The sequence below is a fragment of the Anabrus simplex genome, chromosome 6 (assembly GCF_040414725.1).
Source record: "Anabrus simplex isolate iqAnaSimp1 chromosome 6, ASM4041472v1, whole genome shotgun sequence".
Classification (NCBI taxonomy): Eukaryota; Metazoa; Arthropoda; class Insecta; order Orthoptera; family Tettigoniidae; genus Anabrus; species Anabrus simplex.
The window spans coordinates 345912280-345931041 of NC_090270.1; the positions used below are offsets into that span (position 1 = coordinate 345912280).

Sequence of the window (18762 nt, forward strand, 5' to 3'; positions counted from 1 at the left end):
TGATGTATGGCTTTTCCGGCGTTTGCTCTGTTAACCAGCGTTTCGTCTTAGGTCTGACACTAGACTCTTCAGAGTGGGATGTGTCAGACCCTACCCACTGACGCTGGGGTGTATGCAGGTGAACTTATCAGAAGCTTATTTATGAAGCACAGTCTGATAACTGCATACGGGAGATAAAACTCCACAATGGAACCATGCCTGCCTAGCAATTCCAAATGGAAATTCTAAGTTCCCATGAAGGGAATTAGATTCTTTTCCACCAATAGAGCATATCAAAAATCAGATCAAAAATTAGATGTATGTATGTATGGCGTTTGCTCTATTTTCGTTGTCAACTCTTAACGGTTTTTGAGAAAATGAAGCTTTCTTGTGTTTTTGGCTGTGGTCGCCTTCATTAATGAATGGGCCATCATTCGGAAAGTTTTTGCAGATACAGTTTTATTGTTGAGAGTGCTAAGCGTGGAGAACTTCTGTTTGCTGTATTTTTATATTTAGTCACTTTCATTATCATTATGCTTTTGCTGGCAGGATGTAGTGTTTACAGTGCACTATGTCTTCTGGTATGGGCTAGAATAAATTTGTTACTTTCATTGACCTGTCTCAGTCTCATCCTTGGCTTTGACAATATGAAAGTGACTGAGGTATGAGCGAAGCCAGTAATGCCATTCCTTATGAAGCCAGTCCCTGTTATGAATGGTGTGAAAATATCGCTCATAGGGTTGGTTGGTGCATGCATTTCCGTGGGCTTGGCAGACTGATCTGCAATAGCAACTTCTGGCTCAGTGAGGAAAGCAACAGGAAACTACCTCACTCCTCACTTCCCTAGTATGCCTCTTCAGTGACACCTAGGCTATCTATGACAGCTGTTGGTGGAGCTGTAGAGGATCAAACCAGCCTTCGGGCTGAATAACCAACATACATACACATTATCACTGTCATCATATTTATAATCCCTGTTTTTATCTTTTAATATTATGTACTGAGTGAATCAATTATAAACTAGAATTATTTCTTACAATTTTATTGAGTCCACCAACAAATACACAACAAGCACCTTATTTTTCTACATAGTCTCCTGAATTTGAGACACATTTTTGCCACTGATTTGACAACTTTTTTATACCGTCTTGAATAAAGAAGAAGAATATGTGTGCAGCCAGTTGCGCACGTACCCCTCTATTGCTGTATCGTCATGTAATCGCTTTCCTCTCAGTTCTTCTTTCAGTTGTCCGAACAAGTGATGGTTACAAGGTGACCAGACTGGACGGTAAGGAGGATGTTCCAGGGTGTTCAGTGCATTTCCTCCAATTTTTTCCATGTTACAACTGCATTGTGTAGCCTTGCATTGTCATGCAGAAGAACATCATCTCGGATCGGTTGCTGGCGACGTTTGTTGCGATATGCAGCTTTTGTCTCTACCAAAAGACGGCAGTCACTGTCCTTCATTCATGCACAAAATCCACAAGCAAAAACAGTTGCAAGCACTTCTCCAGCAGAAAGGCATTTTGACCTTGGGTGGGCCAGCTGCAACTCGTTCCCGCCACTCCATGCGTGTTTGTTTTGACTCCGCTGTGTAATGTTGAACACAAGTTTCATCTGAAGTCTCAGTGTGTTGCAAAAAATCATATCCTTCTTCCTTGCCATGATTCACATGCCTCCAACAAACAGAATTTCTTTTGTTCCTGGGTGAGGAGACGAGGAACCCACAAGGCAGACAATTTCTGAAGGTCGAGTTCATCATTGATGATGGCTTGAACACTTCCAAAGATTATTCCTATGAGTGAAGCAATTTCAGAAATGTTTATGCACCAGTCTTCTTCAATAAGGTCACGTACAGCACAAATGTTGTTTGCAGTGATGTTTGTCCGCGGTCGTTTTTGGTGGGGCAGGTTTTCCACTTTTTCCCGTCCTGCCAAAAATTGTTTATGTTATTTTTACACCTGGGTCTTTGAAAGAGTTGTGTCCCCAAACTGTGCACGGATACTTATAAAAATTTCCAGTGCTTTGGTGCCTTCTTTTGCCAGAAACTTGATGATGATGTGCTGCACGTTTATACCTCTTGCTCGCTCATGGTGTGCTGAAGTGAGCGATTGCTCTTTGTTATGTGACACATCAAGACCCCTTCTCCGGACATCCCCACCAACATCCTTTCAAAGCCCCACCCATTTCCGTTCCCTACCGGAACCGCTAATTTTAAATTCTGGTTTATATTTGACGCACCTTGTAGGTTTAATGGGTTTATAAATCATATTTCATTTAGCATCATAATCTAAAGAAGGAGCCAGCTTTACGTGACGAAGGCTGTAAATATTGTGTACAGGTGGGCGAGAAGTAACTGTTTAGTATCAAACGTTATGTACGCAGGTTAATAGCTATATTACTTACTATTAATTGTTGGAATCAAGTGTTGGAATACATATTGTCGCAGCTGAGTGTTAGTTTGAAGCCATGGCAGATGTGAGCGGTAAGAGTTACACTATTAAGGTGGGGTTAGCGGCAAATGTGTGGATGCACGAACAACAGCGCACAGGGCAAAAAATGAGATCGATTATGGAAGCATTCCAGGAAAGATTTAATAAGTTCCACCGTGAAAAGCAACACTTATCGACTGGGACAGACGTGCTTTTGCCTCGGGCAGTGTTGAAGGCAGACTGCAAAGTGGAAGGAAGAAGATACGAGAAGAAACTTGTGCTGGAGTCTGTGCTTCGATTGAACAATCTGCTATGAAGTTGACGCATAAACGTGTTTCAGGACTCTGTATACCGAGAACAACAGTGCAAGATTATTTTAAAAAGGACCTTAAGTTCAGACCTTCTTGACCGACATTCATGAACGTGAAGTCAAATAAATATTAAAGTTTATTTATTCCACCTGATCAATACATAAAAAAGATAATGAATTAAATAAAAATTATAGGTACATGTTTTGCCCTTTAATCATGAGCATCTTCAGCCTTAATCTCAAACTGAAAGTTGATTAATCTGGTACCTACATAACTACATATGAATGTGAAGGAAAAGTTGGAAAAGTGCGAAATGGTTGACAGTAGTTATGAAATTGAGTGCATTTGGACTAGACAAAAGACAATGCTGGTGAGCTACACAACACTGTAAAGGTTTCATATGGGTATCGCTTTTGTCTCAGAAGTAAAGTATTAAAGTTCCAACCCACATAAATGCAATAGCTATCATAATAATGCAGTGGAAAGTAATACTGGTATATTTTTATTACAACAAAGCTCATAACAGCTTTTTCTGAAACAAACATGAAAGATAACAATTAGAAATGAAAAGCATTGATCTTAAGGAAAGTACACACAGTAACTACTTTACCTGGCAGACTGTATTCTAGTGTACTGGACATGATAGGCATCAGTAAATTCCTCTTGAGAATATTTTGGAATGTAGACAAGAGACTTGACATCACCAAACCTTGAGCAAAGTTTCCGGAAATCATCCTGCAACCCCAGAGCAGGTACACCACATACCAGAAGATGCTGAGACTCATCTTCTTTACGTCAACCAATTTCAACGTTAATAAAGAGACTTCAATCCAAACTTCCCTTACGACTCTACACAAGAGACTACAGCCGTTCCTTCCTGCTAACATTTAACACAACAACTTACCTTCAAGCACTCCTCTTCTCTAATGCGTCTAGAAAACTACAGTTTTATCACTTCACATTTATTATAAACCCCGCTTGATGTGATTATTATAGTGATATTCAATCTGTTTAAGATCCAAAAGTTTCCTCTAGTGTATAAACTCACGACTATTTGTATTTTAAACTTCATTAAGGCCTCATTTCAAGAATTTCTTAACTACATTCAAGAAAGTGTATAATTTTACGAATATTTGTATTTTAGACTTTATTAAGGCCTGATATTAAGAATTTCATAACTACTGTCAACCATTTCGCACTTTTCCAACTTTTCCTTCACATTCATAAGTAAGTTAATTACAATCAGGTACCTGATTAGTCAACTTTCAGTTTGAGATTAAGGCTGAAGATGCCCATGATTAAAGGGCAAAACATGTCCCTATAATTTTATTTAATTCATTATCTTTTTTATGTATTGTACAGGTGGAATAAATAAACTTTAATATTTATTTGACTTCATTGTACATTTCAATACGGACCTAAATATGAGAATTATAACATGTAATTCATGAACGTGTTATCGGATAGAGATCGGAATGAGCGTGTTTTAGCATGCCATGCTTTGTTAACAAAATTCCCAAATGCAGTGAGCTGTGCCAAGGTTATGTTTTCAGATGAATGTGCTATTTATCGCAGCTCTTGCTAAAAATGTTGTCGTGTGGGCCAAAGGGAATCCTCATTACAGAGTTGAGCAAGAAAGGAACCCGCCTCACGTAATGATATGGGCAGCGATGACATCACAACATCTGCTTGGACTGTACTTTTGAAAGGACTGTGAATGGTGCAAATTATTTACACATGTTACAAAAATGGTTAATACCCCAGTTTGGGGAAAGGAGCCTCACAGAACGCATATGGTTGCAACAAGTACGCTCTTGCAGTGCGCGAGTTCTTAAAGGAACATTTCCCAGGACTGTGGATAGGTCGTGGTTCACTAACAACACAAGCTCCCTTGAAATGGCCGCCAAGAAGTCCTGACCTCACCACACCTACAACTGTTGTGGGGAGTCATTTAGGCGCATGTATCTGTATGTCGTTATGCTACAAACAAAGAATTGCCCTACACTTGGTGATGCATTTCGGACTACAACACCGGACATGCTCAGAAGTATGTCAAGAAGAACACGGAGGCTTATAGAACTGTGTTTACAGCATGAGGGGACACTTAATACGAAAGTAACATAACCTAAATAACATATGATACTAAACACTTACAGTGGTACGGGAACTTCTCACCCACCCAGTACAAGAGTCTGTTGTAAGACCAGGGCCAGGGCGAATTTAATTTAACCACTTTAATCCCTGCTTGTAAATTCATATAAACAACAGGTACTTTGGCTAGGTTTTTGAGAAAATTCAGCTTTCTTGTGTTATTTTCTATATTCAACGATAAAATGACTAATATAAGCGTTGGCCCTATCGAAAAATAAAGTGCATTGTGTGGCCTTGAAATTGAATTTTGTACAAGAAAATTCATATGCATTTTCTTTAACTCATCGTTTTTCAAGAAATTCAGCTTTCTTGTGTTTTTGACTGTCGTTGCCTTCACTAATGAATAGGCTACTCATTTTACCATCATACATCGTCATTCTTATAAATTTGTTGATTGGTAATAGGCCAACATCATGAGCATGTCATTCTGCAGAAAGCATTTACCCATATTTGAGAAATGCTGCAGGCTATAGTTTATTTATTCAACCATTTTCATTATCATCGTTATTATATTAATAGTCCGTGTTTCTACCTTTTTAGTGCTATTCAGCTTTAGGATTCATATTTAATGAGTTTATAATTCACATTTCATTTTAATTCTTGCCTATAGATCCTTACGAAGAACAGTTGCTCTAGCTAGTATTAACTACAGTGGCATATCCTGAGGGCTACCACCAAGTCTATCGATGAAGCCTAAACTTCAAATGAGAACAATGGAAGTCTAAATCTCTCTGACACAGTGTTCCATTTACAAAACTTGAAAGCAGTGAGAAAAAAGGTCGCACGTGTTTCTGAGAGCAAGTCATCTTGAAGCCCAGCCTCTGTGTACCTCTCTCCTTGACCCAGCTCACGCAGCTCGCTGCTGAATGTTGGATAGGTGCGGGGACCGAGGAGGATAGGTGTGCTAGGCTTCACTCCATCGGATCACCACTGCTAACAACCATGCGTTCCTCATTGTATGTACTTCCTCATCTCATACTTCTGACTTAATTATATAGATAACAGAGTGCTGGTATTTCACTCCCATTTACTTCTACATCCTGCAGGGCTGCTGTTATAGGAGTAATATAGTTATAGCTAGATCTGCTAAAATGAAATGCAATCTTTCAGGTTTAGTTTTCTCTTTTGTTGGTTGGAATCAAAGCAGTGATCATGGGTCGGACACCACCACTGATCTCCTGAAATAATAATAATAATAATAATAATAATAATAATAATAATAATAATAATAATAATAATAATGGTGCATGACATCTGTATAGGCTGGGTGGTGACCTAACGAGGATAAAATAAATGGCGAGGTCATCATAAACGCCCAGTCCTCAAGCCAGGGGAATTAACAGTATGAGGGAATTGATTTTGAGAATTGAACCGGGGTCATGGAACCAAAGGCAAACATTCTATCCATTTAGCCACAAAGCCAGACTTTAATTTGCTAAACCTTACACTACCATCTCCACTGATCAGGTGTTGAGTATTGACAGTAGCAGAGGCCAGAGCAGTAGTTTGTGAAGCAGCCTTGACAACACAGATGGCTTCTCCATTGGCTAATGGCTGCAGCTCAAAACGCTTAAGGCTTGACGTTCACTAAACCAACCATTGAAAAGGGGTAGCCCACGTCTTGATTTCAGCATATGCCACTGATTAACTATTGTTCAGATGGTGGCATAAATTGATCTTAATTGGCAAGTTTTTATTCCTTGGGAAATTTACATGGGATTTACTGTTGTAAAATGACATTGAACAGAATAATGGTTATTTGTGTATATGTGTTGATAACAAAATTTTCCTTGACATATTAGCTATCACAGTTCCAACTTTAGGTTTATACAGTAAATAATGAGTCTCAGCATCTTCTGGTGTGTGGTGTGCCTGCTCTGGGGCTGCAGGATGATCTCCGGAAACTCTGCTCAAGGTTTGGCGATGTCAAGTCTCTTGTCTACATTCCAAAATATTCTCAAGAGGAATTTACTGATGCCTATCATGTCCAGTACACTAGAATACAGTCTGCCAGGTAAAGTAGTTACTGTGTGTACTTTCCTTAAGATCAATGCTTTTCATTTCTAATTGTTATCTTTCATGTTTGTTTCAGAAAAAGCTGTTATGAGCTTTGTTGTAATAAAAATATACCAGTATTATTTCCACTGCATTATTATGATAGCTATTGCATTTATGTGGGTTGGAACTTTAATACTTTACTTCTGAGACAAAAGTGATACCCATATGAAACTTTTACAGTGTTATGTAGCTCACCAACATTATCTACAACTCATTGTCAGCGATGTGGAAGTCCTAGAATCCCTGTAGCAACACCTGTTCTGGTGATGTCTCCAATGAAGCAGTCACTGCCTGCAGAATCTTTTGAACAGCCCGGAAGCGAATGCCACGAAATGGTTCCTTCATCTTTGGGATTAAGTCATAATCACAGTGGCTTAAGTCTGGTGAATATGCTAAGCAACCCCAGTGACTGTACAAAAATACTACTGGTTGTGCGATACGTGCCCTCCCATTATCCTGCAACACGATTGGAGGGTTCTGCAGGAAGAATTGATTGAGACACTGGTCTCAGGTGTTGCTCCACAAAATTACATAAATACTGTGTGTTAACAGTCTGTCCTTCCAGTATACCATGTATTATGATGGCACCATTGTAGTCGTAGCCAATAATCACCATAATTTTCATGTTTGTAATGGTCTGATGAATTTTTGTTTTGTGTGGTGACCCATAATGTTGCCACTCATTGAATTGACGCTTAAGTTCAGGATCATACGATCTGGCTGACGTCTCATCAAGTGCAATAATGTATGTATGTTGGGTATTCAGCCCGAAGGCTGGTTGGATCCTCAACAGGTTCACCATTAGCTGTCATAAATGGCCTAGGTGTCGCTGAAGAGGCGTACTAGGGAAATAAGGAGTGAGGTAGTTTCCCGTTGCTTTCCTCACCGAGCCAGAAATTGCTATTGCACATCAGTCTGCCAAGCCCTCCAAAATGCGTGCACCAACCGACCCTATGAGTGACATTTTCACACCATTCATAGCAGGGACTGGCTGCATAAGGAATGGCATTACTAGCGTCACTCATACCTCAGCCACTTTCATATTGTCAAAGCCAACTATAAGACTGAGACAGGTCAATGAAAGTAACAATTTTATTCTAGCCCATACCAGAAGACATAGTGCACTCTAAACACTACATCTTGCCAGCAACGGCGTAAGAAATCATCTCCTTCACAACCATAGTGCTCTAAGTGATTTTGAGCATCATTGCTGTGCTTCTGTTAACTCATAGGGAACCCACCGATTTGCAGTTTTCTGCATTATCAGGCGCTTCTTTTGAATACGCAGCACGGTCGTATCTGATAATCCCGTCTCGTGACTTAACTCTTGAATCGTCTGATGTTGATCTGCGTCTAATAACGTGAGGTAAGTTAGACGTAGAGTAACGCGCGGTAGAAGTGACTATAATTAATTCTGTTTTGTTTCTCGTCCACAGTAGTTTTGTCACTGTTAAAGTTCCAACCCACATGCTTAGATTTACCAGTATTTATGAGATGAAACTAGGGTGACCCGGCCAAGCCATGTCTACCACTCTTTCGCTACACTCGTTGAAAGCTCTAACCTTCGTGGACACTGTTCTGTATGGTAACGCTGTTTCATCACATGCTTCACGAAGACTTTCGTGACATTGTCTTACTGTGCAGCCTCGGGCACATTGAATTTTCTACTGACATTGCTCTTCCTATCTTATAAACATGGTGAATACACACACAACAGTTTAGAGCGGCAACTCACACCTTCAGTGATGTAGGTTAGATGTAGAGTAATATGCGGTAGAAGTGACGATAATTAATTCTGTTTTGTTTCACGTCCACAGTAGTGTTGTCACTGTTGAAATTCCAACCCACATGCTTAATTTACCGGTAATTATGGGATGGCTGTTGCTAGACTGGCCTTGTAAGCAGATCCTCTTGACTAGTGTGGGTAGCATATCCTGTCTATGGGAACATTGTTCTCCCCAGGACTTTTTAATGGGAGCACCATATGGGAAATTTTACTGACTGTCCAACTAGTATAACGTAAAATGTCCTGAGTAGAGGAGATTTAAAATATTCTCGTAATATTTTAGCGACGTTCAATCAAAACAAAAGTAAAATATTAAATTATTTGTTCGAAATGAAGAGAGCCTCCGTGCCTCAGGCGGCATCGCGCTGGCCTCTCACCGCTGGGTTCCGTGGTTCAAATCTCGGTCACTCCATGTGAGATTTGTGCTGGACAAAGCGGAGGCGGGGCAGGTTTTTCTCTGGGTAGTCCATTTTTATTGCATGTTATAATTCTCATATTTTGGTCTGTATTGAATTATACATTAAAGTCAAAGAAATATTAATATTTATTAAATTCCACCTATTCAGTTATTTTAACTTCCTGTATTTTAATACAAGAACCCTCATCAAGAATTAAATATGTTTGGCACGATATTACTTGCCACAGCTGGCATGTTAGAAAAGAAAATCAGAATATCAATTTGAAGTCATGGCAGAAATCAGTCAAGTGTGAATGCCTTTTTCTGATTATTTTCTGACAGAGGTGCCAACCCCATTGAAGGCAAAATGACTAAACATAAATAAAAATCATAGTATTTCTTTATTACAATACAGAAAGTTAAAATAATTGAATTGGTAACAGATTCGTGCGGGAACAAAGATGTACAGTATGTGTTTGTATGTATGTATATATATATATATATATATATATATATATAGAGTTTATCAAAACTCAGTGGCATAACTTCAGGAATTGATTTGTCATAAGAGAGAAGACAAAATAAAAACAGTAAGACAATGTGGGTCTAGGAATGTATAATTACAGCACTATCTGACCTTTTGAAAAGTTAGTTCAATCCGACACTCCCAACACTGTTGTGCTGTTACACTGAATATATCTATAACGCCAGCTGGTACATTCTGTTCACTTATCGGATGAAATGTTTAAAGTGGCCTCGCCCTGCCTGAATAAGTCCGTGAGCCTCCATTCATCGCATTGAGTGCCGATCCCGCTCAGGAATGTCCAGTGCCACTGTGTGCACACGGAGAGTTGGATCATCATCGATAGCATTTATGTGTACCCAAAGGTGAAAGTCCAGGTGTTTAAGTCAGGTCGAGCAAAGGTCGGATAACCCTTTATTTCCTACTCGCAATATGAGGAATTCATTCTTGAGTTTTGGTACACTCTGTGTATTAGGTGCCATCAAGTCGATGACGACTGCATGGATGGAATGTCTCCAAATGTTTCTGTTTTTGACAAATCCTTTTAGTTCTTTCAGTGACATATTCATTGTATTTGTGATGAGGTTTATCCTCTCAATGCCTCCACTTTTCCAAGCATAATAATATTTTCCTGGGAATTGGACCATTTCATACATACTTGCTTGCATACATGGGAAAGCCGAGTCAGAGCGGGATAGAAAATTAAAAACGAATTGTACATGATTAACGCAAGTGGAGATGCAATTATTATTATTATTATTATTATTATTATTATTATTATTATTATTAGTAGTAGTAGTAGTAGTAGTAGTAGTAGTAGTAGTAGTAGTAGTAGTAGTAGTAGTAGTAGTAGCATTAGTAGTAGTATTAACAAATACATCACAAATGGGAAATATCCCGGTGGTGATGGTCACTTACAGTAGTGTAATAATAAAGTAAAGTTAACACAATTAACAACAACAACAACAACAAACAAATAAACAACAAGAGTACAACAAGCAATTCCATGGAAAGAAAATATTACAAGAACTACTACTAGTTTAACATTCTAAATCCAGCATCATCATATACAGTTTCATACACAACTTAATTATTTCCAGTATTTAACACTACGGCTTACAAAACTATAGGTTGAGCTTACTATTAGCTTAACATTACAAGTTATAATAAAGTAAGGTTAAAACATAATTAAACAACAACAACAACAACAACAACAACAAGAGTACAACAAGCAATTCCATGGAAATAAAATGTTACAAGAAATACAACTAGTTTAACTTTCTAAATCCAGCATCTTGGTATCAGTGAGAACTTTAATGTCTATAGAACAATATGCAATATGTGATACCATATAGGCTTTTGGGCTTATGCTGTGTCAAGAAAATAAGGTGAAATTCTTAACGTTTCGCAGAGAACTGGGCTTTGCGTCTTCAGAAGAAATCTCAACTGTCCACGAGAAAGGCTTCTTAAACAATGACACTTTTAAATTTGGATGTTGTTATAGAAGTGGAAATGGTACGTTCATTCGCCACCAGATGGCCCCCAGGACGTGGCACAACACTAGCGTTCGAAGCGGAAGCTGAACGAACCATCACAATCAGTCTAAGCGGTTCACATAACGTGTTTGTGTAACATATGACATTGACAGGTGTATGGCATAGACACAAGCCTGGAATGAAACATCTAGCAACGAGGAACGTACGAATTTGGAAAATACCGAGACGAAATAACAATAGTGAAGGGACAGGGAAGGGAACTACCTTCGTAAATTCTTAATGGCTGGCAACCAGATATTACTTAATTGATAGCCGGTGTCCCTGTTGAAATTGTTAGGATTTCTACGTATTAATGACAACATGCAATACAATACCAATATAAATGGTCCGTTATTGGACATTATAAATTTTCCAGCTAACTCATTCCTGGTTGCCAGCGTTTCACCCCTGTGTCCAATAACGGACCATTTATATTGGTACTATAAATTTACTCATTCGGAATAAAATATTTCCGATTCCCTTTGGGAATCAACATCTATATCACAACATGCAATACAATCGATGCAAAAAGTATTGTTAATATTCTTTTTGAGTGTGTCATAAATTGATGTCATTTCAGGTAGAATAGCCAGAATGAGATATATTAGCTTCACCAAAAAATGAATTAAAAAAGTAACAAAAAAGTCATTTGCAGTACAAGAAACTATTTACAATGTTCACATTTGGAGGGGTTTTGGATAAGTATAGACCAAAAGCCCTAGGGGAAAGAGTGGAAGATCCATCCGAAGGAAATAGATGACTGATTATAGGATGCAAAAAGGATAATAGAATGTTGGAACCACAGATTTAACAGTATGCTTATAATTTATTAAATAAATTTCAAATGTATTGACTAAAATATTAAAGAATTTGAATCCACTTGATCTTGAGCAGAAGGTCACAGATTAGTGATTAAAATAGAATAGTTTATCAGGTCAAATCCTGACTTTAAAGGTAACACTGTTGCAAGTTATTCTTAATTAGGCCTAAGTTGGCTTAATGTCACTAAAAAAAAAAAAAATGAACAAGACAACTTGATTTGCAAGGTTAACATTACATTTATGCCATATAAGTTGGCAAAAATATGGAATACAGAAGGCAACATTAGTTGTAAAAATTTGAAAGTAGTAAGTGCTCAAATAGAATAGATAGGCATAATCTTCATAGTAGTAACATTAATATAAATAGAGTAAAAAAACAAAGCCAGCAAAGTGCCAAAATAAGATGATTGCAGTCCAACCTTAAAAGTTCTTTTTGACCATCAAGATTTAATTAACACATTGCTAATATAATTCTTCAGGTAGGCCTATGCTATTTTTTCTTATTCTTAGAAATATTAAAAACCAATAGCTATCAAACCCACAACTTGATTATCTGAGGGCAAACCTTCCCAGGTTGCCAAGTAGGGAAACGGGGTGGCCTAGGGAGCGGTGATAAGGGACCAGGGAACTGGAAATCAATTAGCGATGACATAAAATTGTTAGTGTTGAACTGTAGAAGTATTGTAAAGAAAGGAATAGAATTGAGTAATTTAATAGATATATATTTACCAGATGTTGTAATAGGAGTTGAATCATGGCTGAGAAATACTATAATGGATGCAGAAATTTTCTCACGGAACTGGAGTGTGTATCGTAGAGATAGGATAGGAATGGTGGGTGTGGGAGTATTCGTTCTCGTGAAAGAAGAATATGTAAGCTACGAAAAAGTTAAAGATGAGACACATGAAATTCTAGGTGTAAGATTCATTTCTAAAGATAATAGGCAACTTGATATATTTGGAGTGTACAGACCGGGAAAGGGTAGCACTGACGCGGATTCGGAATTATTTGATAGGATAGTCGGCTATGTGGGGAACGACATGGAAAGAAATGTGATTGTAGCGGGAGATCTGAATTTGCCAGATGTCAATTGGGAAGGAAATGCGAACGACAGGAATCATGACCAACAAATGGCAAATAAGTTAATATGGGAAGGACAGCTGATTCAGAAAGTGATGGAACCAACCAGAGGGAAAAATATCCTGGATGTGGTGCTGATAAAACCAGATGAGCTATATAGAGAAACTGAAGTAATAGATGGTATTAGTGATCATGAAGCTCTTTTTGTCGTAGTTAAAAATAAATGTAATAGAAAGGAAGGTCTTAAAAGTAGGACTATTAGGCAGTACCATATGGCTGATAAAGCAGGCATGAGACAGTTTCTAAAAAGTAACTATGATCGGTGGAAAACGGTAAATAAAAATGTAAACAGACTCTGGGATGGGTTTAAAGAAATTGTTGAGGAATGCGAAAACAGGTTTGTACCTTTAAGGGAGGTAAGGAATGGTAAAGACCCACCTTGTTATAATAGAGAAATAAAGAGACTAAGAAGGAGGTGCAGACTGAAAAAAAAAAAAAAATAGTTAGAAATGGCTGTGGAAGTAAGGAGAAATTGAAGGAACTTACTAGAAAACTGAATCTAGCAAAGAAGGCAGCTAAGGATAACATGATCGCAAGCATAATTGGCAGTCATACAAATTTTAGTGAAAAATGGAAAGGTATGTATAGGTATTTTAAGGCAGAAACAGGTTCCAAGAAGGACATTCCAGGAATAATTAATGAACAAGGAGAATGTGTATGTGAGGATCTTCAAAAGGCAGAAGTATTCAGTCAGCAGTATGTAAATATTGTTGGTTACAAGGATAATGTCCAGATAGAGGAGGAGATTAAGGCTAAAGAAGTATTAAAATTTACATGATAACAATGACATTTACAATAAGATACAAAAGTTGAAGACTAGAAAAGCAGCTGGAATTGATAAGATTTCTGGGAATATACTAAAGACAATGGGTTGGGATATAGTACCATATCTGAAGTAATTTGATTATTGTTTGGTCGGAGGAGCTATACCAGATGAATGGAGAGTTGCTATAGTAGCCCCTGTGTATAAAGGAAAGGGTGATAGACATAAAGTTGAAAATTACAGGCCAGTAAGTTTGACATGCATTGTATGTAGGCTTTGGGAAGGCATTCTTTCTGATTATATTAGACATGTTTGTGAAATTAATAACTGGTTCGATAGAAGGCAATTTGGTTTTAGGAAAGGTTATTCCACTGAAGCTCAACTTGTAGGATTCCAGCAAGATATAGCAGATATCTTGGATTCAGGAGGTCAAATGTACTGCATCGCGATTGACCTGTCTAAAGCATTTGATAGGGTGGATCATGGGAGACTACTGGCAAAAATGAGCGCAATTGGACTAGAAAAAAGAGTGGCTGAATGGGTTGATATATTTATAGAAAATAAATATCAGAGAATTAGAGTAGGTGAAGCTTTATCTAACCCTGTAATAATTAAGAGGGGAATTCCTCAAGGCACTATTATTGGTCCTTTATGTTTTCTTATATATTGTAACTTTTTGATGAATACTGATAAATAAAATCATGAATAAATGTAAATAAAAATATGTAAATAAATAACATTACTCAAAAGCTTCATAAAATACTTTAAATAAATTAATAAAATATTTAATCGAAATGTCCGTAGTATGGGCGCCAGAGTTCACCAGAATGGATCCCTCGAATTTTGATAGAGCATGATAAACTTTATATCCCAGATCGTGTACATAATGCTGTGTACTGGTACATCTGCTGCAGGGCTTACCTAACCTCCTGAAAACGACTAAATAGGTAGGAACTGCACCTAGGTTCATCAATAACTCCACTGATTCTAAAATAGCTAACTATATTCTGAACAAAATCCGTGCATGAGCACCTCATCAACGCACAAAATTATACATATAATGCACACACAAAACATTGCTGGAAGACTCCATATTTACAACAACAACAATAATGAAAACCGTGGAAAAACGAAAGCGAGAACTAAGCTACCATTTGTGGTTAGTCCGATGAACAATGTACATACATGTAGATAAATACCCTTCACTGTCTCTGTATCAATACTACTTGCCAATTCTCACAATCAGCACTTCTAACACCACACATATACTGTACCTCGTAATACTGTGTTCACAGACTTTAACACTTGTTGTAAAGATATATACATTTTAGTAACACACGCTTATCGATCCTGAACATAAATTCTGGAAAGTCTGAGATAGCTTTCACCAACATATAATGCCAGGCCGCCACAAGTGCTACAATACTTAATGCGCAAGCACTCCACAATCAGCCACTTTCCACGAACATAACAAGACTACGCTCCACGAACGTTTGAAGTCCAGTCCATTGCAGCCGTGTCACTCCAGTACCGTGTATCAGCACCACTTCCTTTCCGTACAGTGTGTCAGTTGTGGTTCTCTTCCGTAGTGATTCTCTTAACAAGACCATGCCCTGAACTTCCCCTTGGTGCCAGGACATAAACAAACGCTCGGGTTTATTACATGAGTCATCGAACTTCCCTAGTACAACAACAAGCTCATCTCATCAGGCTGGGATATATACATGACTCATAGAACTTCCCGACGACAACAACAAATACATCTCGTGAAACACTGGGGTAGCCACATGACTCATCCAAATTACCAGAGTTATTAAAGCAATGTTTTCCCACTCGTGCAATACAAATTACTCATTCCAACATGTGTGGAGATCTCCCAGCTTATAAATATAAATGACAAAACATACAAATGAAATAATAATAATAATAATAATAATAATAATAATAATAATAATAATAATAATAAATTGAATACTGACAATAATATATCTAACTTCTACATACAGTGCGAGGGTGTGATAGATGTACTATCACATAATGCCCCCTTGGTGAATCGATGATATCACATATTATGATTCACCATAAAACAGAACTTCATAAATAATCAGAGAATTACATAACTATACACTTAACTACTGTGATAAAGATATATACATTGCGTCTACTGCATTGTGTTTGCACACACGTAATACAATTTGTACAAACAATAATGATAATAATATGGCTATATACACACAACTCCGATTGTTTCATATAACCATTGAGCACCATCCCTTCTTACTACTGTACACGTAACTCATAATTGATAATACACTGACTGACAGAGCAAATGCAACACCAACGAGGAGTGGTTCGAAAGGGATGAAAGTTGGAGAAAAAACAGAGACGGCACGGACGAATAATTGATGTTTATTTCAAACCGATATGCAGGTTACACAATGCGCACGGCATCGACTCAGTAGGATGTAGGACCACCGCGAGCGGCGATGCATGCAGAAACACGTCGAGGTACAGAGTCAATAAGAGTGCGGATGGTGTCCTGAGGGAAGGTTCTCCATTCTCTGTCAACCATTTGCCACAGTTGGTCGTCCGTACGAGGCTGGGGCAGAGTTTGCAAACGGCGTCCAATGAGATCCCACACGTGTTCGATTGGTGAGAGATCCGGAGAGTACGCTGGCCACGGAAGCATCTGTACACCTCGTAGAGCCTGTTGGGAGATGCGAGCAGTGTGTGGGCGGGCATTATCCTGCTGATACAGAGCATTGGGCAGCGCCTGAAGGTACGGGAGTGCCACCGGCCGCAGCACATGCTGCACGTAGCGGTGGGCATTTAACGTGCCTTGAATACGCACTAGAGGTGACGTGGAATCATACGCAATAGCGCCCCAAACCATGATGCCGCGTTGTCTAGCGGTAGGGCGCTCCACAGTTACTGCCGGATTTGACCTTTCTCCACGCCGACGCCACACGCGTCTGCGGTGACTATCACTGACAGAACATAAGCGTGACTCATCGGTGAACACGACGTTCCGCCATTCCCTCATCCAAGTCGCTCTAGCCCGGCACCATGCCAGGCGTGCACGTCTATGCTGTGGAGTCAATGGTAGTCTTCTGAGCGGACGCCGGGAGTGCAGGCCTCCTTCAACCAATTGACGGGAAATTGTTCTGGTCGATATTGGAACAGCCAGGGTGTCTTGCACATGCTGAAGAATGGCGGTTACGTGGCGTGCGGGGCTGCCACCGCTTGGCGGCGGATGCGCCGATCTTCGCGTGCTGACGTCACTCGGGCTGCGCCTGGACCCCTCGCACGTGCCACATGTCCCTGCGCCAACCATCTTCGCCACAGGTGCTGCACCGTGGACACATCCCTATGGGTATCGGCTGCGATTTGACGAAGCGACCAACCTGCCCTTCTCAGCCGGATCACCATACCCCTCGTAAAGTCGTCTGTCTGCTGGAAATGCCTCCGTTGACGGCGGCCTGGCATTCTTAGCTATACACATGTCCTGTGGCACACGACAACACGTTCTATAATGACTGTCGGCTGAGAAATCACGGTACGAAGTGGGCCATTCGCCAACGCCGTGTCCCATTTATCTTTCGCTATGTGCGCAGCACAGCGGCGCATTTCACATCATGAGCATACCTCAGTGACGTCAGTCTACCCTGCAATTGGCATAAAGTTCTGACCACTCCTTCTTGGTGTTGCATTTGCTCTGTCAGTCAGTGTATATACATCCAGGGTGCAGATCCTATCTCTTATATCTGCGAAGGCTATAGATATTAAATGTCCCAAGGACCTTGTTGTCAGCGGTTAGGAGCCTATGAGCACACTTGCCTATTCTACTGTCCACAGTATATGGACCCTGATACAATTGAAAAAACTTATGCATAGTTTTCTGATCGGCATTCGACAAATGAGGAACGTATACCGTAATAAAACTAACTACGTCTAGAATCCACTCTATCTCACACACAAACATTCATCCCATCCAGTCACACAAGAATCATACAATTTTTCATTCGGAACATTCATAACAAAGAAATCCCTATTTCTGAAATATTCGGCAATCTTACTATGTTTACTCTTCCACAAAACCATAATTAATGCAAACAAACAGATCACATACTTTTTCACACATTCCACATTGCTATCACTCAGCATGGCGCCCGGTAATGACGACGTAGTGTTTTATTCTCCAAGTAAATTAACCGTAAAATGTGACGAAAAGTGCGGAAAATGTCGAAAATTAGTGAAAAATGGAATGTTGTGTGATTCATGTGATCGATGGTGGCATTATAAGTGCGGAAATTGCCCTAGAGACGTAAAAACTAATGAAAATGTTGACTGGATTTGTGAGCAGTGTGTTCGGAATGTTGTTGTTGGGGACGGCGTTGACGAAGCACCGAAAACAGTCGATGAGGAATATAAAAGTGCATTAGAAATTATAAACATTCTAAAAAAGGACAATGAGACTCTTAAAGTTGAAAATCAAGAATTAAAAGAAAGACTGCGATCGCTAGAATTTGGGACTGACCATTCTTCGAGTGATATACCGGTACAAGTAACAAACTCGAGCACGTGGTGTCAAGTAGTTCGTGGATGGCCGGCTAAGAAGAAATCTACAACTGAATTTCTGGAAATAAACATTAGAAATAGGTTTTCTGCCCTAAATAATTTAATCCTGGAAGAAAGTGATCGCGCGCGTGAAACCAAATCATCGCGATCCGTTGCCCTGCCGAGTTTAAAATTTAGGCCTAGAATTCAGACTCAAGACCCAATTAGGCCTAAATCAGCGAAGGTAGCTGTGTTTGGTGATAGCCAAGGAAGGGGAATTGCGGGAGTGATTAACGACGAGAATATAGC

General features: G+C 39.2%; 1 protein-coding gene across 3 annotated transcripts in view; it reads left to right on the forward strand.

The window, feature by feature from the left end:
- LOC136875809 (RNA-binding protein 48) overlaps positions 1 to 18762 on the forward strand; it is a 110084-nt gene that overhangs the window by 13275 nt on the left and 78047 nt on the right. For all 3 annotated transcript variants that reach the window (XM_067149417.2, XM_067149419.2, XM_067149418.2), the window contains exon 2: positions 6697 to 6887. In XM_067149417.2, coding sequence (XP_067005518.2) covers positions 6697 to 6887 — 191 coding nt within the window. The remainder of the gene's footprint in view (positions 1 to 6696; positions 6888 to 18762) is intronic.